Raw genomic sequence first — 21,194 nt, forward strand, 5'->3', positions numbered from 1 at the left:
TGAAGCCATATCTGTCCCTGCTGGTTCACCCCGACCAATGTGGCTTTATGCCCTGGCGTGGGAACAGACACTGTTTTCGGAGGTTACAGCTGGCTCTGGCCCACCGGCACCTCCTCACTCCATACCTAGCACTCCTTTTTATAGACTTCGAAAAAGCCTTCGATTCGGTGGACTGGGTATACCTATTGGCTGTGCTGGCCGAGATGGGGTTTGGGCCCCACTTTCGGGCTCTGGTCTGTGTCCTTTACGCACGCCCACCCACGAGCGCGGGTGTTGGTTAATGGAGTGCTATCTGAGGCTTTCCCTATTACCAGGGGGACAAGGCAGGGCTGCCCTCTTTTCCCCCCTGCTCTTCGCCTTGGCGATGGAGCACCTGGCCTCTCGGGTGTGGGCTGACGATTGCATCTACGGCTGGGAGTGGCCCAATACAGAGGCGGACAAGATTGCCCTAAATGCCGATGATGTCCTGGTCTTTCTGGCCGAACCTGCCGTATCCGGGCCGCGGTGTCTTCAGATCTTGCAGTCCTTTGGGCAAGCATCTGGTCTCCGGCTGAATCCCGGGAAATCATCACTGGTCCCACTGCACCTGTCCAGGGACTGTTACGATTGGCAATCCATGCTTTGGCGTCAATCGGTCAAATATTTGGGGATTTGGGTCACCCTTCTTCCTGAACTGAGATGGTCTCTTAATGTAGCCCCATTGGTAATGAAGGCCAAGGAGGACATTCAAAAATGGAAGACGCTACCTCTGAATCCCCTGGGGAGGGTTGCCCTGTTCAAAATGATGATCCTTCCCAGATTCCTCTACGTCCTTCAGAATGCCCCTTTCTGCTTCTCTAGAACCTGGTTCAGGGAACTGGATAGTCTCGCCACTAAATTTCTTTGGAATGGGGGGAGGGCGCGCTTGGCCTTGACCACCTGCCAGATCCCCTCCTTCGATGGGTTATGGGGATGACGCATCTGTACCTTCACTTTTTGGCGGCGCGTCTCCTGGTGATCCACGATTGGTTCAACGGGGGCTGGTCCGACCCAGCCTATCGGCTCGAGCTGAGCGAACTGGGCCTACCCAAAATCCAATACATGATGTACGGGGAACCATTCCGTCTCAGTTGCCTGACACGACACGTTCCGTGCTGCTGGCCTGGCAGGCTTCTCTACGCCACACTCGCTGGACGTGTAGGCTGACCCAATACACTCCCCTCTGGCAGGGAACATGGCATCATGAAGTTAGTGGGCTGCAGGGGTTTAAATCGTGGGACCTTATCGGAATTTCGCAACTTGGGGATGTCTGGGCCAATGGCCACTTGCGTTCATTTCAAGAACTCCGGGCCCGTTACTCCCTTCATTCATCCCAATTCTTTAGATACCTGCAGCTGCGGCACGCCCTCCACACACATCTCACAGGCGAGACCAGGCTCCCGGAGCACAGCCCTTCCGAGGCGCAAACTATGTTGGGAGACTTGGGCAAAGGGGGTATCTCCCGCATTTACCGCACTCTTGTCAATAAAACTCCCACTTCCCTGGACAAGTTGCGCGACCAATGGGTGGAGTGGGTGGTCCCTATTGACGAGGCAGATTTCCGGGACGCCTTTATGGCACCAAAGATGATTACAGCTTCCGCCAAGCTCAGGCTGATCCAGCTATACTACGTGCATGCCGCCTACCTCACGCCCGTGCGCCTTCATCGTGCGGGCCTGTGCCCAAATGCGTCCTGCGCTCGGAGTGGCCACGCTCCTGCTGATTTCTTCCACGTGGTATGGTCGTGCCCCCACCTGGCGCGATTCTGGGGATCTATTGAAGATGAGGTTACGGAGGTTTTAGGATGGACAGTTCCCCATGACCCACGTCACTCCTTACTGGGGATCACAGACGGGTTGGATGGGACCAGAAAGGAAAAGATATTCTTCAACACGGCCATGATTGTAGCCAAGCGCGACATAGCGGCGGCATGGAAATGCCCTGACCCACCCGACCCTGGGAGATGGCGTGGGGGGTGGATTGGTGCGCGACCCAAGAAAGAACCCTGTACATGGCAAGAGGATGTCCCAAGAAGTACCGTAGGGTGTGGGGCAAATGGCTGGGTACCGTGGAATGACCACTATCATATGTTAAACTTCTGTGCTTGTGTATGCCTGATGGGGCAGGGTATCGTGGGATGCCATGCTTCTGTAAATGCTCATGATTTATCGTGCTCCGTGGTCTTGCTGATCTTCCGTTCCTTTTACGTTTTGTTATGTGTAATTTCTCTCAAACCAATAAAAATGTGTTTATCAAAAAAAATTGTAAACTTAAAAATTTAAATGAGGACGTTATTAAAACGCGCAAAGCCTTTTAATTTGCACGCGACTTGAACGATTACTCTACAGGGAGGATATTTACTTTCTCTAGAAAGTTTGACAAACGCCAGGCATTCTCTAATAAAGCACCAGAAGCTGCCTCAAGTATCATTGCCGAACAAACAAGCTCCAATGTAGATCAGATATAAACTCACTAACATCAAATAGTGATTCAGATGAAAGCGGACAAGCTGCCTCAATCTCTATAAACTGCAATATAAGTACACTGTCTCCAGCAGAGGAACTTAATTTTATAAGAGAGGATCGGAGACAAACCTTGCGACCGAGGAATCCTCAACAACAGCAAGGATATCAAGGACAATCATCAACCGAAGCAGGAGAGAGAGGTGGATCAAATTCCGCAAGAGGTTCCAACCAAGGGAATACGGCAAAAAAATGGAGACCACAGCGAGCTCTTTAAACAATACGGTATTTAACCTTACCAACGAAGTCCTTACTAGTGCAGAAACTCAAATTCTGACGTTAGGACTCTCTTACTGTCCTGTCAACACTGTCTCTTATAAACAAACCAGAATTGATTTATTCAAATTCGTGAGAAAGGTAAAACTCAGGAAATATTTTCAGCTTAACAAATATATTCCTTCTCCTGCCATTCAAATCACCAATAACTCTGAAAGTTTGTTTGTTTAATAGCTTTATTTCGATTATTACATCATAAAAGCAACACAAAGTAAAAATAAAACTAGTTGTCAAGCAATTAGACGATTAAAGTAACTTACAAGTAAAACATGTTCCCATGCTACATACTTTGCAAAATCTACTAGACTGCGGTAGTGAAAATGACCCAACCCAAGACATGATGAGGAATATGGGTATTAATGTCAATCAGGCAGCCTCCAGTCCTTTTCGTCCAGTATCAACCTTTCAACCTCTAATGCAAAGAGATGCAGTTGATATTTTCAGCAAAAGGGTTGTCGATGAACCTAAAACTCTCAACATGCTGTCAATAAACAACAAAAACGCAAAAACTACAAAAACGATCAGTACCATGCTTTGATGAATAAACTCAAGAAAAAACACAATATTATAATAAACAAATCTGACAAAGGCGGAAATGTTGTCTTATGACAAAAAGACCATTACATGATTGAGGGAAAACCTCATCTCTGACACCTCTTGTTATAGAAAATCGTCCAAACAAGAAATGAGGCTTGTACAGGACAAAGTGGTAAAATGTCTTATGCAATGGAAGAGACAGGGACTTCTGACAAAGGATGAATTTAACTTTTTAAAAGTGGATTTTCCTATCATCCCTAGTTTGTATTTCTTGCCCAAAATACATAAGATGGTGGTCCCAGTGCTTGGCAGGCCAATCATTTCTGCTCAGAAAAGCTTGCTTGAACAAATGTCTAAATATGTGGACCATTTTCTCCAACCCCATGTCTCTTCCCTATTTTCCTTCATAAAGGATACCACGGACTTTCTATGTAAGATCAAAGAGGTGGTATGGGAGTCTGATTTCTTACTAGTAGAAATGGACATTGAATCCCTCTACACCAGCATTAACCATAGAGCTTGAATGACTTCGGTTAAACACTACCTGGCTGAAAGAGGAATCAATATGAATGAACACAATACCATGCTTATGGCCATGATAGAACTGTGCCTCAATAACAACTATTTTCTTTTTTAATCAAGAGGTATATCAACAACTAAGAGGTGTCGCCATGGGGGCATGCTTCTCCCTCAGCTATTTGTTGGTTGGTGGGAGGAGCATGTCCCAAAGGCAGACTATCAAAGAAAATGGAATGAAAACATCGTGTACTATTGGTGATATATGCATGATTTGGAAAGGCAGCAAGAACATGGCTAATGATTTTGTTAATTCTATCAATTGTAATGATCTTAACTTGAAATTTACAGCAACTGTTAATGAGAGTAATGTTGAATTTCTAGATGTGTCTGTCTATGTGAACGAGGGCAAATTAAACACTAAGTTGCATCGCAAGGTCACTGCAGGTAATTCAGTCTTACATGGTGAAAGTGCCCATCCCTGCCATACTATACGCAGCATACCCTACGGCGAATTCTCACGAATTCGCCGTATCTGCATATTTTGGGTCCACAATCAAGAGAGTTTGCCGTACCTCTTCCCAAACTATGACTTCCATCATGCATCTTACTTGTTAGCAGGGAAAATGTCTCTTGATGGAGCCCAATTGATAAACATCCTCATTGTGAGTATGGGTGCCCCTCCCTGGCATAAAGCAACACTTTAGTGTGTAAACCAAGTGTGTGACTACACGGCCCAGATGCATCGCTAATACTTTTGCGAGTACTTTGACATCCACATTGAGCATGGATAGTGATTGGTATGGCCCGGGTCCCTAAGGTCTTTACCCACTATCACCCACTCTCATCAGAGTTCATTGTGGAAGCTAAGCAAGAAGTCATTTACCAACTCAAGATAGCTCTGTAGCAAGAGAATACTACAAATCACAGGAAGACAATAAAAAATATGGTACTTGAGTATGTGCGCAACGCCTTTAATAGATCATGGCGTTAGGGTTTGGGGTACACCTGAGACATGGAGCCTTGGGGGTATGTATTATAAAGGCCTGATTGGGCAAAGGAGACAGCACATTGGTAGTTTGACCATGGAAACTCTTAGGAGCGAAGCTCAAATAGGGTAAATGGAAGCTGATTGTTGGTAGTCTGGCATTCAGGGGGGCAGAAGGGTGCGCTATGTATATTATTTAAAGTTGTAAAGGTTTTGTTGTAGAAAAGGAACTACGATTGGAGTTGGTGGGCATCTGTCGAGTGGTTCTAGCTCTAGTCTCTTACTAGGGTGCTGGTAGAGTGAATTTGAGGTACAAGGCTTGGGTGGGTTCAGTCTGTAAATGTCATGGAGGGAGGGAGAGGTTTAAATTGGTGCAAATTATGGAGTCATTATAAGGCTTCTGAGAGACAGGGAAGCTGGTATGTTTGCTACAATAAACTCACGTGCATATGTGAGATTAGGGCAAAAGGTAGTTCAAGCGGTTCCCCCCGCAATTTCAAGCTTTGTAAAAGGCAAAGAAAGGTGGGTGGGCATTCTATGAGCCACTGGTTTACAGGCAAAGTTTTGAGGGTGGTTGCCGACCTCAGCGGGTGATATTTTCTCCGTATATAAGTGGGTATTCAGAAATATTCATTTTCATATCTGTACGCACCCAGTACAGGATTTCAACGGTTCTTGAAAGACATCATATCACAACTTAACAAAGTAGCAGACAGCAGAAATATTAGGGGGTAACTTTAAATAGTGATGGAAAACACAAAAGACTGGACACAAGCTAAGGTAAGAAGGGTAGGTGCACTATTGGAAGCAGGGAAAGAGTGCTTCAGTCCAATATTTTGGGGCATCAACCTAGAGACTAGACGGAGTTCACCTGTTTCTCAGTGGCACTTGTGTTATGTCCGCTGTGCCATTCTTACCAATACTTCCCTAAAGGTCAAGGGTGAGAAGACCTCTGTGGTAAAGTTTCTCTTTTAGCTAATAGTCTACTATGTGGAGAATGGGTGAGTGGACAGGAGTATTAATACATGTAGGCTTGGTGGTTTCAGGACAAGGCCAATCACTTGGGCTGTCTGTAGCAGATGGTGAAGCTTCCCAAATGATTCCACCAACTCACTGAGCTTCCTTTAGCCTGGTACACCAATGGTGGCCCCACATGCATCAGAATGATGCATCTGCACCAGGACACCGAAGAGCCCTATGTGGTCTTGGCAGAGGTATTCTACCTCTTTTGCAATGTCATTGACATTGCTGTCTCTATTGACCTGGAAACCGCCATTTAAATCATTGAGACCAGCTTAGGGTCCAAGTCATGTGAATCTGCCACCTACTCCTGCGTTGCATAACCATTGTTGTCTGTTGCCTATTAATGAGCTCTGAAGTTTATATAAGTAAACTAACTACTCACTCCAAATGTAAGGGGATAAAATCTCGAGACTAAGATTATTGTGCGTAGAAAAGATATATAAAGTATCTAAATGTGCCCCAATACTGGTGACATGCCGAGCAGCATTATCGTTGGGTAGTTGAATGAGTGCCCCGACCGATGCCTTAAAATGGCTGACGCTGCTCAAGGAGGCTAGAGTAATCTCATGCCACTTACTCCATGCACTTCGTATGCACAGCTGGTCCGATTAGATCAGAGCACTGCAGCGATCCTCAGTTTCTCTCCTGAACGTGCCTCTCGGAATGTCAGATGTGGAATGAGATAAATGATTACAAGTGATCGAGAAGAGTTGATTGGTTTTTATTAAACACCTCAGCCACTGTTCCCTATCCTCCATCACGCTCCAGATGCCCCTTCTTCGCGCACATCCATTCTTGAACCTTCATGTCGAGTGGTTATCAGCATATCACAAATAGGAGGGCTGGATGGGAGATACCACTTGTGATAAAAGGATACTACAATTCCTTTTTTATTACAAACCAGAACTAAGAGACTATATCAATATACATTTCATAAAGAATAAGGGTGAAATTGTATGTTGAAGAGAGTTATGTATCATTTAAAGATTTAACCTATAACTTTAGGAATAATTCAAGCATGTAGATGTAACAATGAGTGTATGAAACTGTTCCCACGATTGGCAAGAACGTGCTAGATAATCGAGAATAAAAATATGCTGGGAGACCAATAACACAAAATGCAAGAATAAAACGTGAAGAATTCTGGGTTATACATTTTCACAAATGTGAGTGTTTTTACAGCCATGTTTGAATGTAGTCTTTCAAATATGTCTAGTGGGACGGATACTTGTTATACTAAATGCTAGATCAAATATTGTTTTATTTTTTTCTTTCCCCTGATCATCTTTATTTTGGCGATTGTCTGGTTCCAAATCATCCTTCATATCGTCTTGAGTTTTGTGACCTTTTTCTGTAATCAGGGTACCGGACTACCCTACTCTAATTCTAAACTCTCCCATCCTGTGTCCTTACTGAATTCCTGAATAACTTTATTACTTTCATAGTTTTGGTGAATTTAGACCCAGTGGGTGCTTTGACCATCACTCAATCACCTATTTTCACTTCTCTCTGTATAGTGTGATGATCAATGTTATTTTGTTAGTGTGCTTCTTGTTTTATTTCTTTCTGTCTCCAGGATTGTCTGATGTTTACATCAGTCCACCCTTTCTGCCATTTCAACCAACTTGGAACTTACTTGGTGTGTAGTTTCCTTCCTCTCATCAACGGGAGTGTTGTTCTGTTGTCGAAACACTAGTAAACTCCTGTAGGTTGATAACCCACCTTCTGATTCGGTTTGATATAGAATCCAATCCTTTTTAGGTCTCGCCTGACACAGCGCATGCGCTGGTCTGGCGAGACTTATTGAGAGGGCTCCAAAAAGTGCTACCAGGCCAGCCTAGAGCTACAGTGCACGTGCGCGGGCGCGCGCGCCGCGTTTTACCGCGATTACTTTCAATTTCGCGGCCACAAGGCCGCTTTGATGTTTGATCGCGATCACTTTCACTTTCCCGGCCGCTTGGCATAGCCAATAGGTCTCGCTCTTGGGACCTTACAAGTATTTAGTTATGCAACTGTTGCATGGCTAAACACTTATAAGGTCCCAAAGGCGAGACCTGTTGGCTATGCCAATGCTTGTTTTCTTTTTTACAAAAACATCCTCAAGTGGTTTGTGATCAGTGCGTACTTTGGATTTCCCCATAGAAAATTTCTGAACTTTTGTAATGCCCAAAAGAGGGCAAGTGCCTCTTTCTTAATGACAGACTAGTGAGATTCTGCGCCACTTAGTGATCTTGAAGCAAAAGCATTAGTTGTTTCTTCACTAAGAGTTTCTTGAGTTAACACAGCTCCCTTGAGCTGGCATCCGTGGTGACAACAATTTATTTCCGAAGAAAATTCGATCCTTACTTGGGAGAACAGTTTTTGATGTCAAACTTATCTTAACATGCCTTACTCCACTCAAAAGCCTCTTTATTCTTCATCAAAATCCTCAAATTAAATGTTCTGCTGGTCAGATTATTGATAAATTTGCTATAAAATTCTACTATTCCAAGAAAAACTGCAGGGAACAGTAAAAAACGTCCTTGTTATGATATGAGTTTACATAACTCCAAAGCTCAACATCTATCGTTCCCCCTCTGTAAGCCTTATTTATGAATATACTAGTAGTATTCTGACATCCGTTCTTTAGAGGTATGTTTAGAGACGCTGTTACTCGGAGCCCCTGTTTTTTAGGTCTCGCCTGACCCAGCGCATGCGCTGGTCTGGCGAGACATTTTGTGAGGGCTCCAAAAAGTGCTACCAGGCCAGCCTAGAGCTACAGTGCATGTGCGCGGGTGCGCGCGTCGCGGTTTACCGTGATTACTTTCACTTTCGGGGCCGCTTTGATGTTTGATCGCAATCGCGATCACTTTCACGGCCGCTTTGATGTTCTCCGTGAGGCTTCAATAGATTGCAGCAGTTAAAACAAGCATTGGCATAGCCAATAGGTCTCGCTTTTGGGACCTTATAAGTGTTTAGTTATGCAACTGTTGCATGGCTAATCACTTATAAGGTCCCAAAGGCGAGACCTATTGGCTATGCCAATGCTTGTTTTCAGTGGCGAGGCAGGTACGACAAACTGAGGTTTATCTACTCAGTCTCAAATAGAAGAATCTTCTTGCACTTCAGCATGTTGAGGTGTTTTCTGTCTGCAATCCCATCCTCGTCACGAGTGTGAAATGAGAATAAATCCTCACAAGTGATTGAGAAGAGTTAATTGTTTTATTAAACACCTCAGCCACTGTTCACGATCCTCCATTCCTCTCTAGGTGCCCCTTCTTCTCGCACATCTATTCTAGAACCTTCGTGTTGAGTGATTCTCAGCATATCACAAATAGGAGGGGCGAATTGGAGATACCATGGGTGATAAAAGGATACTACATTGGAGTTTCGTCTGGGACTGGGAGGGAGATGGGAAGGCTTGGGAATCCCGATCTGAGCCGGCAGGTGAGAGTACAAATGTGCCACTGGGGTCACATCAAATACGCAGTCCCATTTTATAGTATGTTTGTTCGATGTTCTAGAAGCATAAGACATACATCATCTCAGGAAAAACCTGCCCAATATAAACGAGAAAACTCAGAAAAGCTAATATACACTTATCAGTGGCTGCTGTGAGCAGCAAACATAGAGAACAGTATGAGTATGATGTGCCAATATATAGTGTTATGGACATTGTGACTGGTCATTGAGGTCAAGTATGTTATGACTTGTTTATATATTCATGGGAGATGTAGTTTATTTTACTGGCCGATGTGAAAAATCAGTAAAGAAAGCTAAGCATAATCTGAGCCACTGGTCCTGACATAGAATTGAAGAAGAGGGCAGGGGTTATCCAGGTTGAGAACTAGATGGTGATGTTTCTTGTGCCTTGACCAGAATCTGTTTGTTGGGAAAAAAAAAGGATTTGTGCTTTTTGTGCTATACCCAAGAAAATAACCTATCATAGCTCATGATAGTATACTTACTCAGTCACAAGGTTTAGGCATCTAGTGCCGCAGAAAGAGAGAAACTGCCTTAAAAAGCGTAACATGAAGAAAGGTTCAGAACGATTACTGTCTACACCATGGTTTTGAGTGTATATTAGTGTGTAAATATAACCAGTGATTGAAGTCATAACATTTCTACCTTTAAAAAAAAATTTTAAAAAAAGAATTACAGGTGTTTGCATTGTCAGTGTATCGCTCTTTTTATTACTTCACGCATGAGGTCAGCAGACCACAATGTCTATGACTGCTATCTAAGAAAGCAATCTTTTTTTGTTTTTTCTAAATGTGGCCCGTTTTCCGTCAAGGAAACAGGATGTGTTTTAAAAGAAAAAAATGAAACTTTGAACTTTAATATTTTAAGAGTAGGCAGTGTTCCATGGGACCATTGCCTGTGCTTAAATATTTTTTCAGCATTCGCAAAGCGGAAGGGGTCTTGCAAATGGGCCACAACGACTTTTAAAATTGTGGTAAAGTATTACTGTTTTTTGACCGGAATTCGCAAAGCAGTAATTCATATCATACCGATTCGCTATTTGGAAGTGACGCTCAATGCACGCCCCTTCCAAATACTGAATCACAAATGCAAATTGCGATTAGCTAACGAGTTAAAGAATCGCATTTTCCATTTTGCACATCACGGAAAGCATTTTTCTGGTCGCAAATGGGCCGATTTTGTGAATCTGCCCGTTTGTTCCTGGATAAAATGCTTTGTACATCTGGCATCTAAATACACACAACACACACAAGAAACAATACCAAGTATTTACATAGGGTACCTTATCAATACTGTGCCTGAGAGAGCTTGTGAAGAGATAGGCAAGCACCAGAGTAATACTTGAGTTTGTTGACATAAAAGGAGAACTCCTAGCAGCATTTTGCAGTTCTTCTACACGTTGCTGTGGCGATATGCATGCCGCCAAACTATGGTGATGTTGCAGCTGGAAAAGGTGTGACAGAGCTCCATTTTAAATTACGTTTAAGGACACAACGTCCTATTTGGTGTAAATGGCATTTACTAAGTTTGGTAGGGTTTAACCACCTACTGCTGCATATAATCTAGTATAAAAGACAAAAAACTACTTGGTTGACAGAATTACTCCATTGTTTGGTGGTGGTGTATGCGATCAGGTTAGGAATTGAGCATCATATTCCTTAATGGTGTTTGCTATAAAGTCAGTTTTGCAAAGGGATGGAGAGAGGAGTTTTGTTTTAAGACTTATTCGGAGTCTAAGATGAGAACGTGGGTTCTTTTATCCATTTCTTTTGTACGCCTTGTAGGCTGAAGGAATAGAAAACCTGCTGTAAAGGAAGGCTGCAAGCAAGATTTATAGTTCCAGATTTGGTGTGAGGGATGGTGTTAGACCTGTTATCCTTTGGGTGGTCTTCCCCCAAACGTTTTGCTTTTGACCTCCACGTTTTTCTGAATCTTTTTGTTGGTCTTAGGACTCTGAGCACTTTACCACTGCTGTCCAGTGCTGAAGTACATATGCTTCTTCCCTGAATGTGTGCAATTGCTGTATACCTGATTGGCATATTTAATGTACTTGCAAGTCCCTTGTAAAGTGGTATACCATATACCCAAAGCGTGTAATTTAAATGCTACGAGTGGGCCTGCAGCACTGATTGTGCCTCCCATTCAAGTAAGCCTTTAAAACATGACTCCGGCCTGCCATTCCAGTGCCTATGTGTGCAGTTTACTGCCACTTCAACTTGGCATTTAATACTACTTGCCAAGCTTTAAACACCCCTTGCACTACACATGTCACCCTTATGGTAGGCCCTAGGTAGCTCTAAAGGCAGGGCGCTATGTAAGTAAAATTTAGGACACGTACTTTTATGGTTTGCATGACCTGGTAGTGACAAACAGCTAAATTCATTTTTCACTACTGTGAAGACTCCACCTCTCATAGGTTAGCATTGGGAATACCCTTATACACTTTTAAATGGTAATTCCTGATCAGAAAGGAGTAGCTACTTCATGTTTAACATCTTTGGAATGGTAATGATAAATACTCCTTACTGGTGAAGTTGGATTTGACATTACTATTTTAGAAATACCACTTTTAGAAAATGGAAGCCTCGCTGCACATACTGCTTAGTGTGCCTTGCAGCCTGTCTTCAATAGAGGTCTGGGGTGGGTGACAGCTACACTTTGGGCATTCCCTCTACACAGCCATACATACAGGAAGGAAAGGTGTTTCTGAGTGCCATCTACATACATCTGCATTCTAATGGCCCTGCCTAGGCAGGACGGATGGAAGGGGCTAGCACTTCACTGAATAGGTAGTGTCCTGTCCCTACACAGAGGGCTGATTCAGCCCCATAGATAGACTGGCAAACAAGGCTGGTTTGAAAGGAGGACTTGTGCACTTGAAGTAGCTGCTTTGAAGTAACCCTCACATCAAAGGCAATTTTGGATACAAATACTGAGTCTCTGGCCCCCTAAAATCAGCCACTACTGGACTTGTAACTAAAGCTCTGCCAGAGGAACTGCTGTGCTGCTTAATTGACTCAACAAGACTGCTGATCTGGAAGGCCTGCTTTTCTGCTTGTTGCCCTGCTGCACTCTGATTTCTCTGATCGAGACCTGGACTCTGCCTACACTCCAAGTGTGCTCCAAGGACTTGTCTCTACCGCTGCTCCTGTTCCTGGCTCACTGGAAGTGGCCCAGATACTTGCAACAGGGACTTTGAAGCATTGCATGTCTGAATGTAGCAGAACCGGCGCATCGACCCTGTTGCGGAAGTAAAATCGGCACATTACATCGGAACCAGCGCGTTGTCTCCCGAGATCGACGTATCACACAGCGTATCGCCGCCGCTGCAGCTTGGAGAGGTCAACACATCCTCTCTGCTGCATAGAGAAACACAGCGCATTGCTCGACACCTCTTGGGTCAGGCACCCGTCTACGAAAGCGACGCATCGCCATCGGCGCATGCAGAAAATCAATGCATCCTCGACTTGCGGGATCCACATTGGCGCGTCTCACAATGCATCTCGCTGCTACATCCAGGAAAAGTACTTTGTTCACCGGGCCTGCATGGGTCCTGTAGCCGGTCTAGCGCAACCTCAAGTATCCCCTAAAGGGCTATTTGCTTATAAGTGCGATTTTTCACTTATGCTTGTGAAATTCAATATCTCAACTTCTAAATATTGGATTTTTGTCGTTTTGGTCTTGTTTTGTTCAGAATATAATAACCTATTTTGCCAACCCTGTGTGGAGTCTTTTTGTGGCATATTCATTGTGTTACTGTGTGCGTGTGTTGCACAAATACTTTACACATTTCCCTTTTTGGATAAGCCTGACTGCTCTGTGCCAAGCTGCCAGAGGGTGAGCACAGGTTGTCTTTTAGTGTGTCCTTAGCTTGCCCTGATAAAAGTGATGGTACCTCAGCCAACCAGGAATTCCACTTCTAACAGATTGGAAGAATGCATACCTAAAACGATTATGATTAAGCACACTGTTCATAGAACTTGGCTGGCATACCCATGCAACTGTTTGAAGATTAGTAAGATAGTCTTGTGTTATTATTGTAGGCTTATCTTGTACCCATAACTGTCCACTGTGTGTGTGTGTGTGTGTGTGTGTGGCAAGACTGTAAAAGGTCAAGATGTTTGTGTAGGAATGGTGAATATGTATTCATGTGTTTAAAAGCGGTAGTTCGGGGCTTGCTGTTTGAGTAAGAAGTGTGTGTGTGTATATCTATAGATATAGATATATATATATTGGGGCAGAAGGGTCCATGGGTTATTGCTTGATAGACGAGGAGGGTGTTATGGAATGCTGGGAACCAGTGCTACAGTTAACTTATGAAACTGCTTAGGGTTTGAATTTGTCATCCTTGTCCTTTTAGGTACTCCTCACCTTGAATGAGGTAGCAATCTGTTTTGCTGATATGCCCCCAAAAGTGTCTGAGGGTCTGCACCATGTCCCTGACCAGAACTCAGAGGAACAGGCCTGTGGAACTCAGTTGCCAATTGGTAAAAATCTGTTTTCCTAATTTCCATTAATTGGTGTTGTTTATATTTGTCCAGAATGATATTACTGCTTTCTGATTTGATGTCACTGACCACAAAAGTCTTCCAAGTTGAACTCTTCTGTTTTCGTACTGCACCTTGCCGAAAATGCCCTGCTGATTAATGTGACGGTAACTTCATAATCTCTTGACTACACAGCGATTGTTTTATATGTTCTTGTCACCTCTTATTGTATGTATAGCTTCAGTTTAAATACCCTAGAAGCAAAACTGGAGAATTATCTTTTCTCAGGCACCCTAAGAGAAAGTGAGGCAAGGAGAGGATACTTGTGCTACACAGTTAAGGTTAGAGTATGCGTCGCAGTCTTGGCTCTCAAAGGCTCTTTAGCTGGCTGACTGTTTGCAGTACTGCTGCATATTACACTACTGTGCATGTATGTTCCTAGCACTTCTACTCCTCTTTGGACAGAGAGTCAGTAAAGCACTGTTCTAGTGTTCTGTTCTATGTTGGTATGCCCGAAATGTTATTTTGTGATTTTCCATGCATGCAGGGAGTGTAGGGAATTCCTTCTAAAATTAATAAACCCAAGTGCTGTTGTTTGCATGAGGTGGAAGCAAATACATTCTTGTCCTTATTGTTTTAGAATGAAAATGTGGCAATCACTCAAAGTTATCTGTTAAGTTCTTTTGAAGATACCAGCTTTTGTGACCATTATATGTGAGCAATAACTAAAACCGCAATTACAACATGTTATGTATTTTTTTTTATTTTTATTAATCAGCTTGCATTTCACAATTTACAAAAGCACCGGAGGATCTCCCCAGTGATCATGCTTTGTCATCATATTATACAAGCAATTTTTACAACTTTAAATGAGCAAACTATATCCTCCCCTCCCTCCCTCCCTCTCATTTCCCCAATTCTGCACTTACTGTCTATTACACATGTTGGCATCTTTTACAACACAACTTTAGTGATACTTTCAGACGGTGTCTGCAGGCAGTCACAAAACAGTTATTTATTACATTTAGTGCATATCCTGGCTCCCAAGCAGGTACACAGTAAGTGACACCCAGAAGTCGTAGGGCCTAGATGCTTCAGGCAGTTCCTCTGCATAGACCCCCAGTTGCTCTTTGTAATACACTAGATCACGGACACATTTCTGAATTGTGGGACTAGTACGTGCCCCCCAACATTGTGCCACTGCACGCTTGGCAAACAAAGTTGATATTGCAACAATTTGTCTATTGCATGGCTTAAGCCTCTTCACCAGTCCCAACAGACACACTTTGGGGTACAATCAACACGTTCAAGGTCCACCTCCGTAAGCACCTCCGCAACGCGTTTCCAGAAGGCATATATTTTGCCGCATCCCTATGCCAGATGCATGAAATCTGCATCATCTTGGCCGCATCTTACACACTTTGCATTTTCCCTTAATCCAAATTTCTGCAACTGACTTGGTGTATAATATAGCTGATTCAAATATTTGAAATGAATAAAGCGTAATTTACAATTGGCAGTTAATTTTCCCATTAACTCACAGCAGAACTACCATTGTTCAAGCGACAGTGGGATCTCAAGTACATCATTCTACTTTTCTAGTGAGGGAGGTTCAATCCGTTTGTTTTCATACAAGGAAGCATTATATAACCTTGTGATCAGACCTTTGCTGTCTTCTCTCTCTAATACTACCTCTAATACCTTTGGCTCTGCTGGATAGTCAGGGAATATGGCTCTAATCGCCTGCCGCACCCTAATATACGTGAAACCGAGCATCACAATGTAGACTTTCCCTGCTAGTAACTCCTCAAGTGTCTTGAACGATCCTCCCTTATACATATCTCCCAACTGCTTGACCCCGGCAGCCTGCAAGGCCCCTACAGCCGTCTGCTTCTTGGTCGTAGATATACCCCGGTGTGCAGCAATAGGCAGCGCTGGGGCATAGAAATAGTCTAATCGGGCTTGCTTAGCCAGATTCTTCCATGCCCAGGCAGTGCATTTAACCGAATTTATTTCATTCCTCGCACTCCTCCTGATAGTGCCTCCGTCACGAGTGGGGTCGGATGCACAGTGTCAGCTTCTATCGCCACGTGGGGTAAATACCTTTGTGGGAAGTACCAATAATCCGCGAACTGCGCTTGAGCATATAGATAACATAGCCGCAAGTCAGACACTTCGAAACCTCCTCTGGCAAAGGGTTGCGTTAATGTGACCCAACTGCATCGTGGCCGTTTACCTGCCAGGTCAAAGCCTGTACAGCCGCCTGGAGGGTATTAAACAATGCCATGTTTAGTTTCATAGGGATTTTGGGCAAGATTGTCATCTTTACCTCCGCAATTCTGTCTGCTAGGGAGAGAGGCAGTCTAGCCCAGCTAGCTGTCTGCTCAGTGATTCCTGCGGCAGCTCGCCCGTAGTTCATGGAGAGTATCAATTCCGGATCCCTGTGGATCCACACCCCTAGGTATTTCACTGGCTCGGTAGACCATGACAATGGACAGTCCATCTCCACTTAGCGCGTCCCGTCATTTAACAGGAAGACAGTGGGTTTTGCCTAGTTGATCCCCAAGCCTGTGGATCTTTCAAATGCTACGTACTCTCGCAGTAACGCTGGGAGGTATATGGCGGGCTCTCGCACATACAACATCATGTCGTCCGCGTATAGTGAGACCACAAGTGGTCTCTGTCGGAACTGCAGCGCGGCATATGCATGTTTTTGCCTTAGTTTACAAGCTAACGGTTCTAACACAGGTGAGAACAACATCGGGGACAAGAGACACCCCTGCCTTGTTCCTCTTAATTGGGAATGTCTGCGATACCCACCCATTTACTCGCACACATGCCACTGGCTCTGTATACAGTATTTTAATCCATTTAAGGAAAAAAGGTGGTATGCCCATCCGTTTTAGTACGGTGAACATATAGTCCCATTGCAGGGAGTCAAAGGCTTTAGCTGCATCCAGCAGCACTGCTACAGCCCGAAAATCCGGTTCTAAATAGTGAAGCGCAGCGAAAATAGTATGCAGGTTATGCATTGTCGATCTTCTGGAAACAAACCCTGACTGTTCCGGGAGGACAAGCATGGGTACCAACAGCTGCAGCCTATTTGCAATTATTTTCGCTAATATCTTTGCGTCTATGTTGATTAGGGACAGTGGTCTGTAAGATTCACATTTATTCACTTCTTTCTTGGGTTTGAGCAGTGTGACAATCAGTGCCTCTTTTAATGTGGGAGGTAGTATACCTTTTTCATATGCCTCTGCGTACACTTCTAATAATCTGGGTGCTAGTTCCTCTACGTATGCCTTATAAAACTCACTTGGGAGTCCATCTAGGCCTGCCGCTTTACAGGTAGGGAGGGACATAATAGCTGCCTTTACATCCTCCAGTTTGGTTATGTTCTGTCACCAGAACTCTGATGTTGGCTAGCGTTGCAGGGGAGGGGTTCTATTCATATTCGCGCTCTAAAGCTGTGATCTGTGCTGCCAGCTTATTTATCCTGCGCCTGAGGTCTCTCAGTACACTTGCCTGTGCGCCTATGCACTCCCCCCGGATCGTCACTTTGAAAGCCTCCCAAAGTGTCCCTGCACTATCTACCGTACCCTCGTTCTCCGCAAAATAGTTTCTGATCACCTTTCCAATCGTACCCTTAAACAAGGGATCCGCCAGGGAGGACGGTTGTAAGCGCCACTGAAAGGGGGATCGCGCACACTCAGGAATTTGCAGCTCTAAGAATACTGGTGAATGATCAGAGAGTGTCTGAACTCGATGACTAATTTGGGCAACCCAGTGGCATGCCCCCTCAGATGCAAGCCAATAGTCCAGCCTGGACCATGACCCATGCACCGCGGAGACCAGGGTACTTTCCTTAAGCTCCAGATGATGTAATCTCCACACATCTTTAAGACCTCCAGTATCCAGCAACCCTGACAACGTGTCTGCGGCCTGTTTCCATACGCTCCTGCACCATCAGAGCGATCCATATTCACATCTATGCAAATATTAAAATCCCCCTAGAGCACCTCCACCAGAGGATAGTTATAGATACATCGCCAAACTTCACTGAAGAATGCAGGGTCATCGATATTTGGGCCATACATGTTAACCAGCAGCACCTTCACACTCCCCAATTTGCCCAAAACCAACGCCACTCTGCCCTGCTCATCTATTTCTGAACTAATCATCGTAAATGGCACACCCTTCTTGATCAGGATCATCACCCCTCTGGCGTAGGAGGAGTAGGACGAGGCCCCCCTCACACCCACCCAGCGGCCTCCAATATTTTGCTCCGACATTTTAGTTAAGTGATTTTCTTGCAAGAATGCGACCTGGACGTCCAGCATGTCCACATACGCCTGGACCGATCGTATCTTCTTGGGACTGTTAAGCCCGCGCACATTCCATGTAAGAAATTTGGTATTACTACCCGAACCTGCCATTCATCACTTTTGCAGTATGCATTGCCCAACCTATCACACATGTCGACATTAGTGCATTTATGTATAGGTTTTATTTAGCGCCTGAATCACCCCCGAAGGGGTATCTCTGCGCTGCGAACAGTACTGCGGGAAGGCTGACGGGCAGTTTTTAGAACAGGGCGGTCTTGAGAAGCTTTCCGAATTGAAGATAGTCAGAACATTGCCTCAGATGGATGGGGAGCTGGTTCCAATAAAGGGGAGCGAGGTAGGAGATAACGCCATTTCTATGACATTGAAATCTCCCTTTCCCACCTTTACCCAACACCCCCCCCACCCACTTCAGCTCCCCCAACTTGCTAAAGCCATCTCTTTTTAAATTGAACAATCCCCCCCCAAACGCATAAATGCATAAGATTCTTGTGGGATACTCCCAGTAGGGAGCGCCAGAGTGCTACCTGTCTCCCACGTGAGTAGGAGGTGGCTGACATGTGCCATATCAAGTACTGTGCCGCCCTGTCCCCAGTTCACAGAGAATAACATGGTCTCAAGGTTACAAATGCAGCATACGGTGGACCTGTCAATTCCTAAGACGGTACCAAAAAACTATTGTCTCCTGACCCAGTCACATACAGATATAGCTACAGTTATTTCTGCATCAGCAAGTTCCGTGTACACACATTATTGCTCTTCCTCTTCTGGGTCTTGCGAAGATTCCCGTTGTTGCCTTTTTAGTGTTTTGACATGCTCGAGTATGGCTTTCGAGTTTGTGAAAATCTTGAATGTCCCTTCTGGGCTGATTCTAAGGCGTGCAGGGTAGAGCATGGCATATGGAATGCCCTCCGTCTGCAGTTGCTTTTTTACTGTTCCAAACTCCCTTCTCGCTGCTTGCACTGCAACTGTAAAGTCAAGATAGCAAGCCAGTGTGTTACCCTGAAAGTTTATAGTGCCCTTGTCTCTCGCCATGCATAGTATTGCATCACGGTCCCTGTAATTCAGCAGCCTGGCAATAATAAGACGTGGCATGGCTCCGGGGACTGGACGCGCTGCAAGCGAGCGGTGTGCTCTTTCTACTATTAGGATGGAAGACAAGTTTTCAGGTCCAAATATTTCTTTAATCATCGTCTCGATATAGGTCTCTATTCTCCCTATATTGGTCGACTCAGGCAGCTCTGTAATCCAAAGGTTATTATGCCTCGATCTGGCTTCTAAGTCTTCATTTTTCGCTTGTATGAGTGAAAGGAGCTTTTCCATATTTAATGCTTTACTCACAACTGCACCTAGCTCATCCTCAGTGGTGGATACCCTTTGTTCAACGTCACCGATTCTGGTGCTTGTTTTTTTCCAGCTTAGCAGACATGTGGTCCATGCGTTGGTTCAGAGCGTCTATCTTCCCATCTATGGACTGTAGGCTGCGCTGCATAGCTAAAAGAGTTGTTTCCAATAGCGGAGTAGCCTCTCCCTGCGCATCTGCCTCAGAATCCAATGCCATCCTTTGTTGCGTCTTGCTCAGTTTCCGCATCTCAAAGGTTAGGCGAGGTTGAGATTTATCCACTTTCCCCATGATGCTTCTCCAGGTGCACGGGTGCCTTCACCTAGGGTGTTGCTACTTGTTTTACTGTTAATGTGGTGACAGTGATGAGGGTTTGATGATTTGGAGGAAGCTTGGCGCTCGAGCGTGTACGTGATTGGTAGAGTGAAACAAAATGTACGGTGCCACTAGGTCAGGGGTGACAAACCCAACGAAATACCCCTGCAATGCGTAGGGCGAGACCTACAACAACAACTGGAAATGAGATCCTGTGCACACGTATGGGTAATTGGCTGGTCCTGTATGTATTAAGTAGATGCCAGAAAGAGTCGGACAAAATCTTTGTAATGGATAAACACTGGTCGACATCAAGTGTGTTGCGTGCAACAATTCTTTAATTGAAAGTTTCAGTGTGATGTACAAAAGAAAATAGATCAGCCGACACGTGTTTCGTCACAACGAGTGGCTGTTGTGACTCATCAGGGCTAAGGAGAAAAGGAAGTGGATACATAAAAAATACATAAAAAATATATAATAAATGCAGAATGAAGGTAAACGAACACAAACAGGAAATGGAGCCATTGTAACAGAAAAGGGTAAGAGAGCCAATAAAGATCGGCGCAACAAATAGTGTCAGTGAGGGAGACGGAGGATTCTAAAGTGTGACGGGAAAGGGGTGCCAAAATGAAACGAATGGTGAAGCAAGGTCGTGTTGGACACAGAACTGGCAGGCAAATAATGTGAGGAGTAAATCGGTCGTGGAGACATAGTCTAGCCCGAATGGCTGGGTTAGGTGTCTATAACACAAAACCATGAAATAAGATAGAATGTGTCATCACTACGCAATGTTGCATTAAAGTTCAGAAGTTAATAATCAAACTAAGGGGCGAAAGAGTGAATACATAAAGAATAAAAGAAAGTACCTAGAAGGCACGGAGGTGGATCAACGTGGAGTGAGTTGGAGGTTGTATAAGATGTTTATAACGGTCAGGTGATCAATAGTGGGTGAAGTGCGAGGTAAATAATAGTATTAAGCTGACCGTAGTGAGTCATGCCGGTGAGACGATAAAGAAAGGCATGCGAGAAATATTAAAACAGATGGCGAACAGTTCAACGGAGAAATTCATCTTGTGAAATCATTAACAGGTTGACACAATCAAACGTGTACTGTAGTCGATTGAACACACATGTTAAACTGGATAACGGTCAGAAGGTCATATTGGGTAAACAAGCTCAAAACTAGGCTGGATGAATCATACAAAAAGTGACGGTCCTGAGCGCAAAAGAAAAGCGCGTTATGCAGAAAACTCAGTTAGCGATAATAGTCGACCATAATGTGACAGTGAGTAGTTCATGAAGTATTGGAGCGCGTTATTACGACACAAAACAAAGCAGGTATCAAACAACCAATTGGTGGCAATA

The 21,194-nt window shown here is 44.4% G+C and overlaps 1 protein-coding gene across 1 annotated transcript in view; it reads left to right on the plus strand.

The window, feature by feature from the left end:
* The window catches only part of LOC146855856 (uncharacterized), a 143,867-nt gene that overhangs the window by 20,419 nt on the left and 102,254 nt on the right, over positions 1-21,194 (plus strand). The window contains exon 2 of the mRNA XM_085653799.1: positions 13,703-13,829. Within this exon, the coding sequence (XP_085509925.1) occupies positions 13,703-13,829 (127 nt within the window). The remainder of the gene's footprint in view (positions 1-13,702; positions 13,830-21,194) is intronic.

This window comes from Triturus cristatus, chromosome 4_1 (genome assembly GCF_964204655.1).
Source record: "Triturus cristatus chromosome 4_1, aTriCri1.1, whole genome shotgun sequence".
In the NCBI taxonomy this organism is placed as follows: Eukaryota; Metazoa; Chordata; class Amphibia; order Caudata; family Salamandridae; genus Triturus; species Triturus cristatus.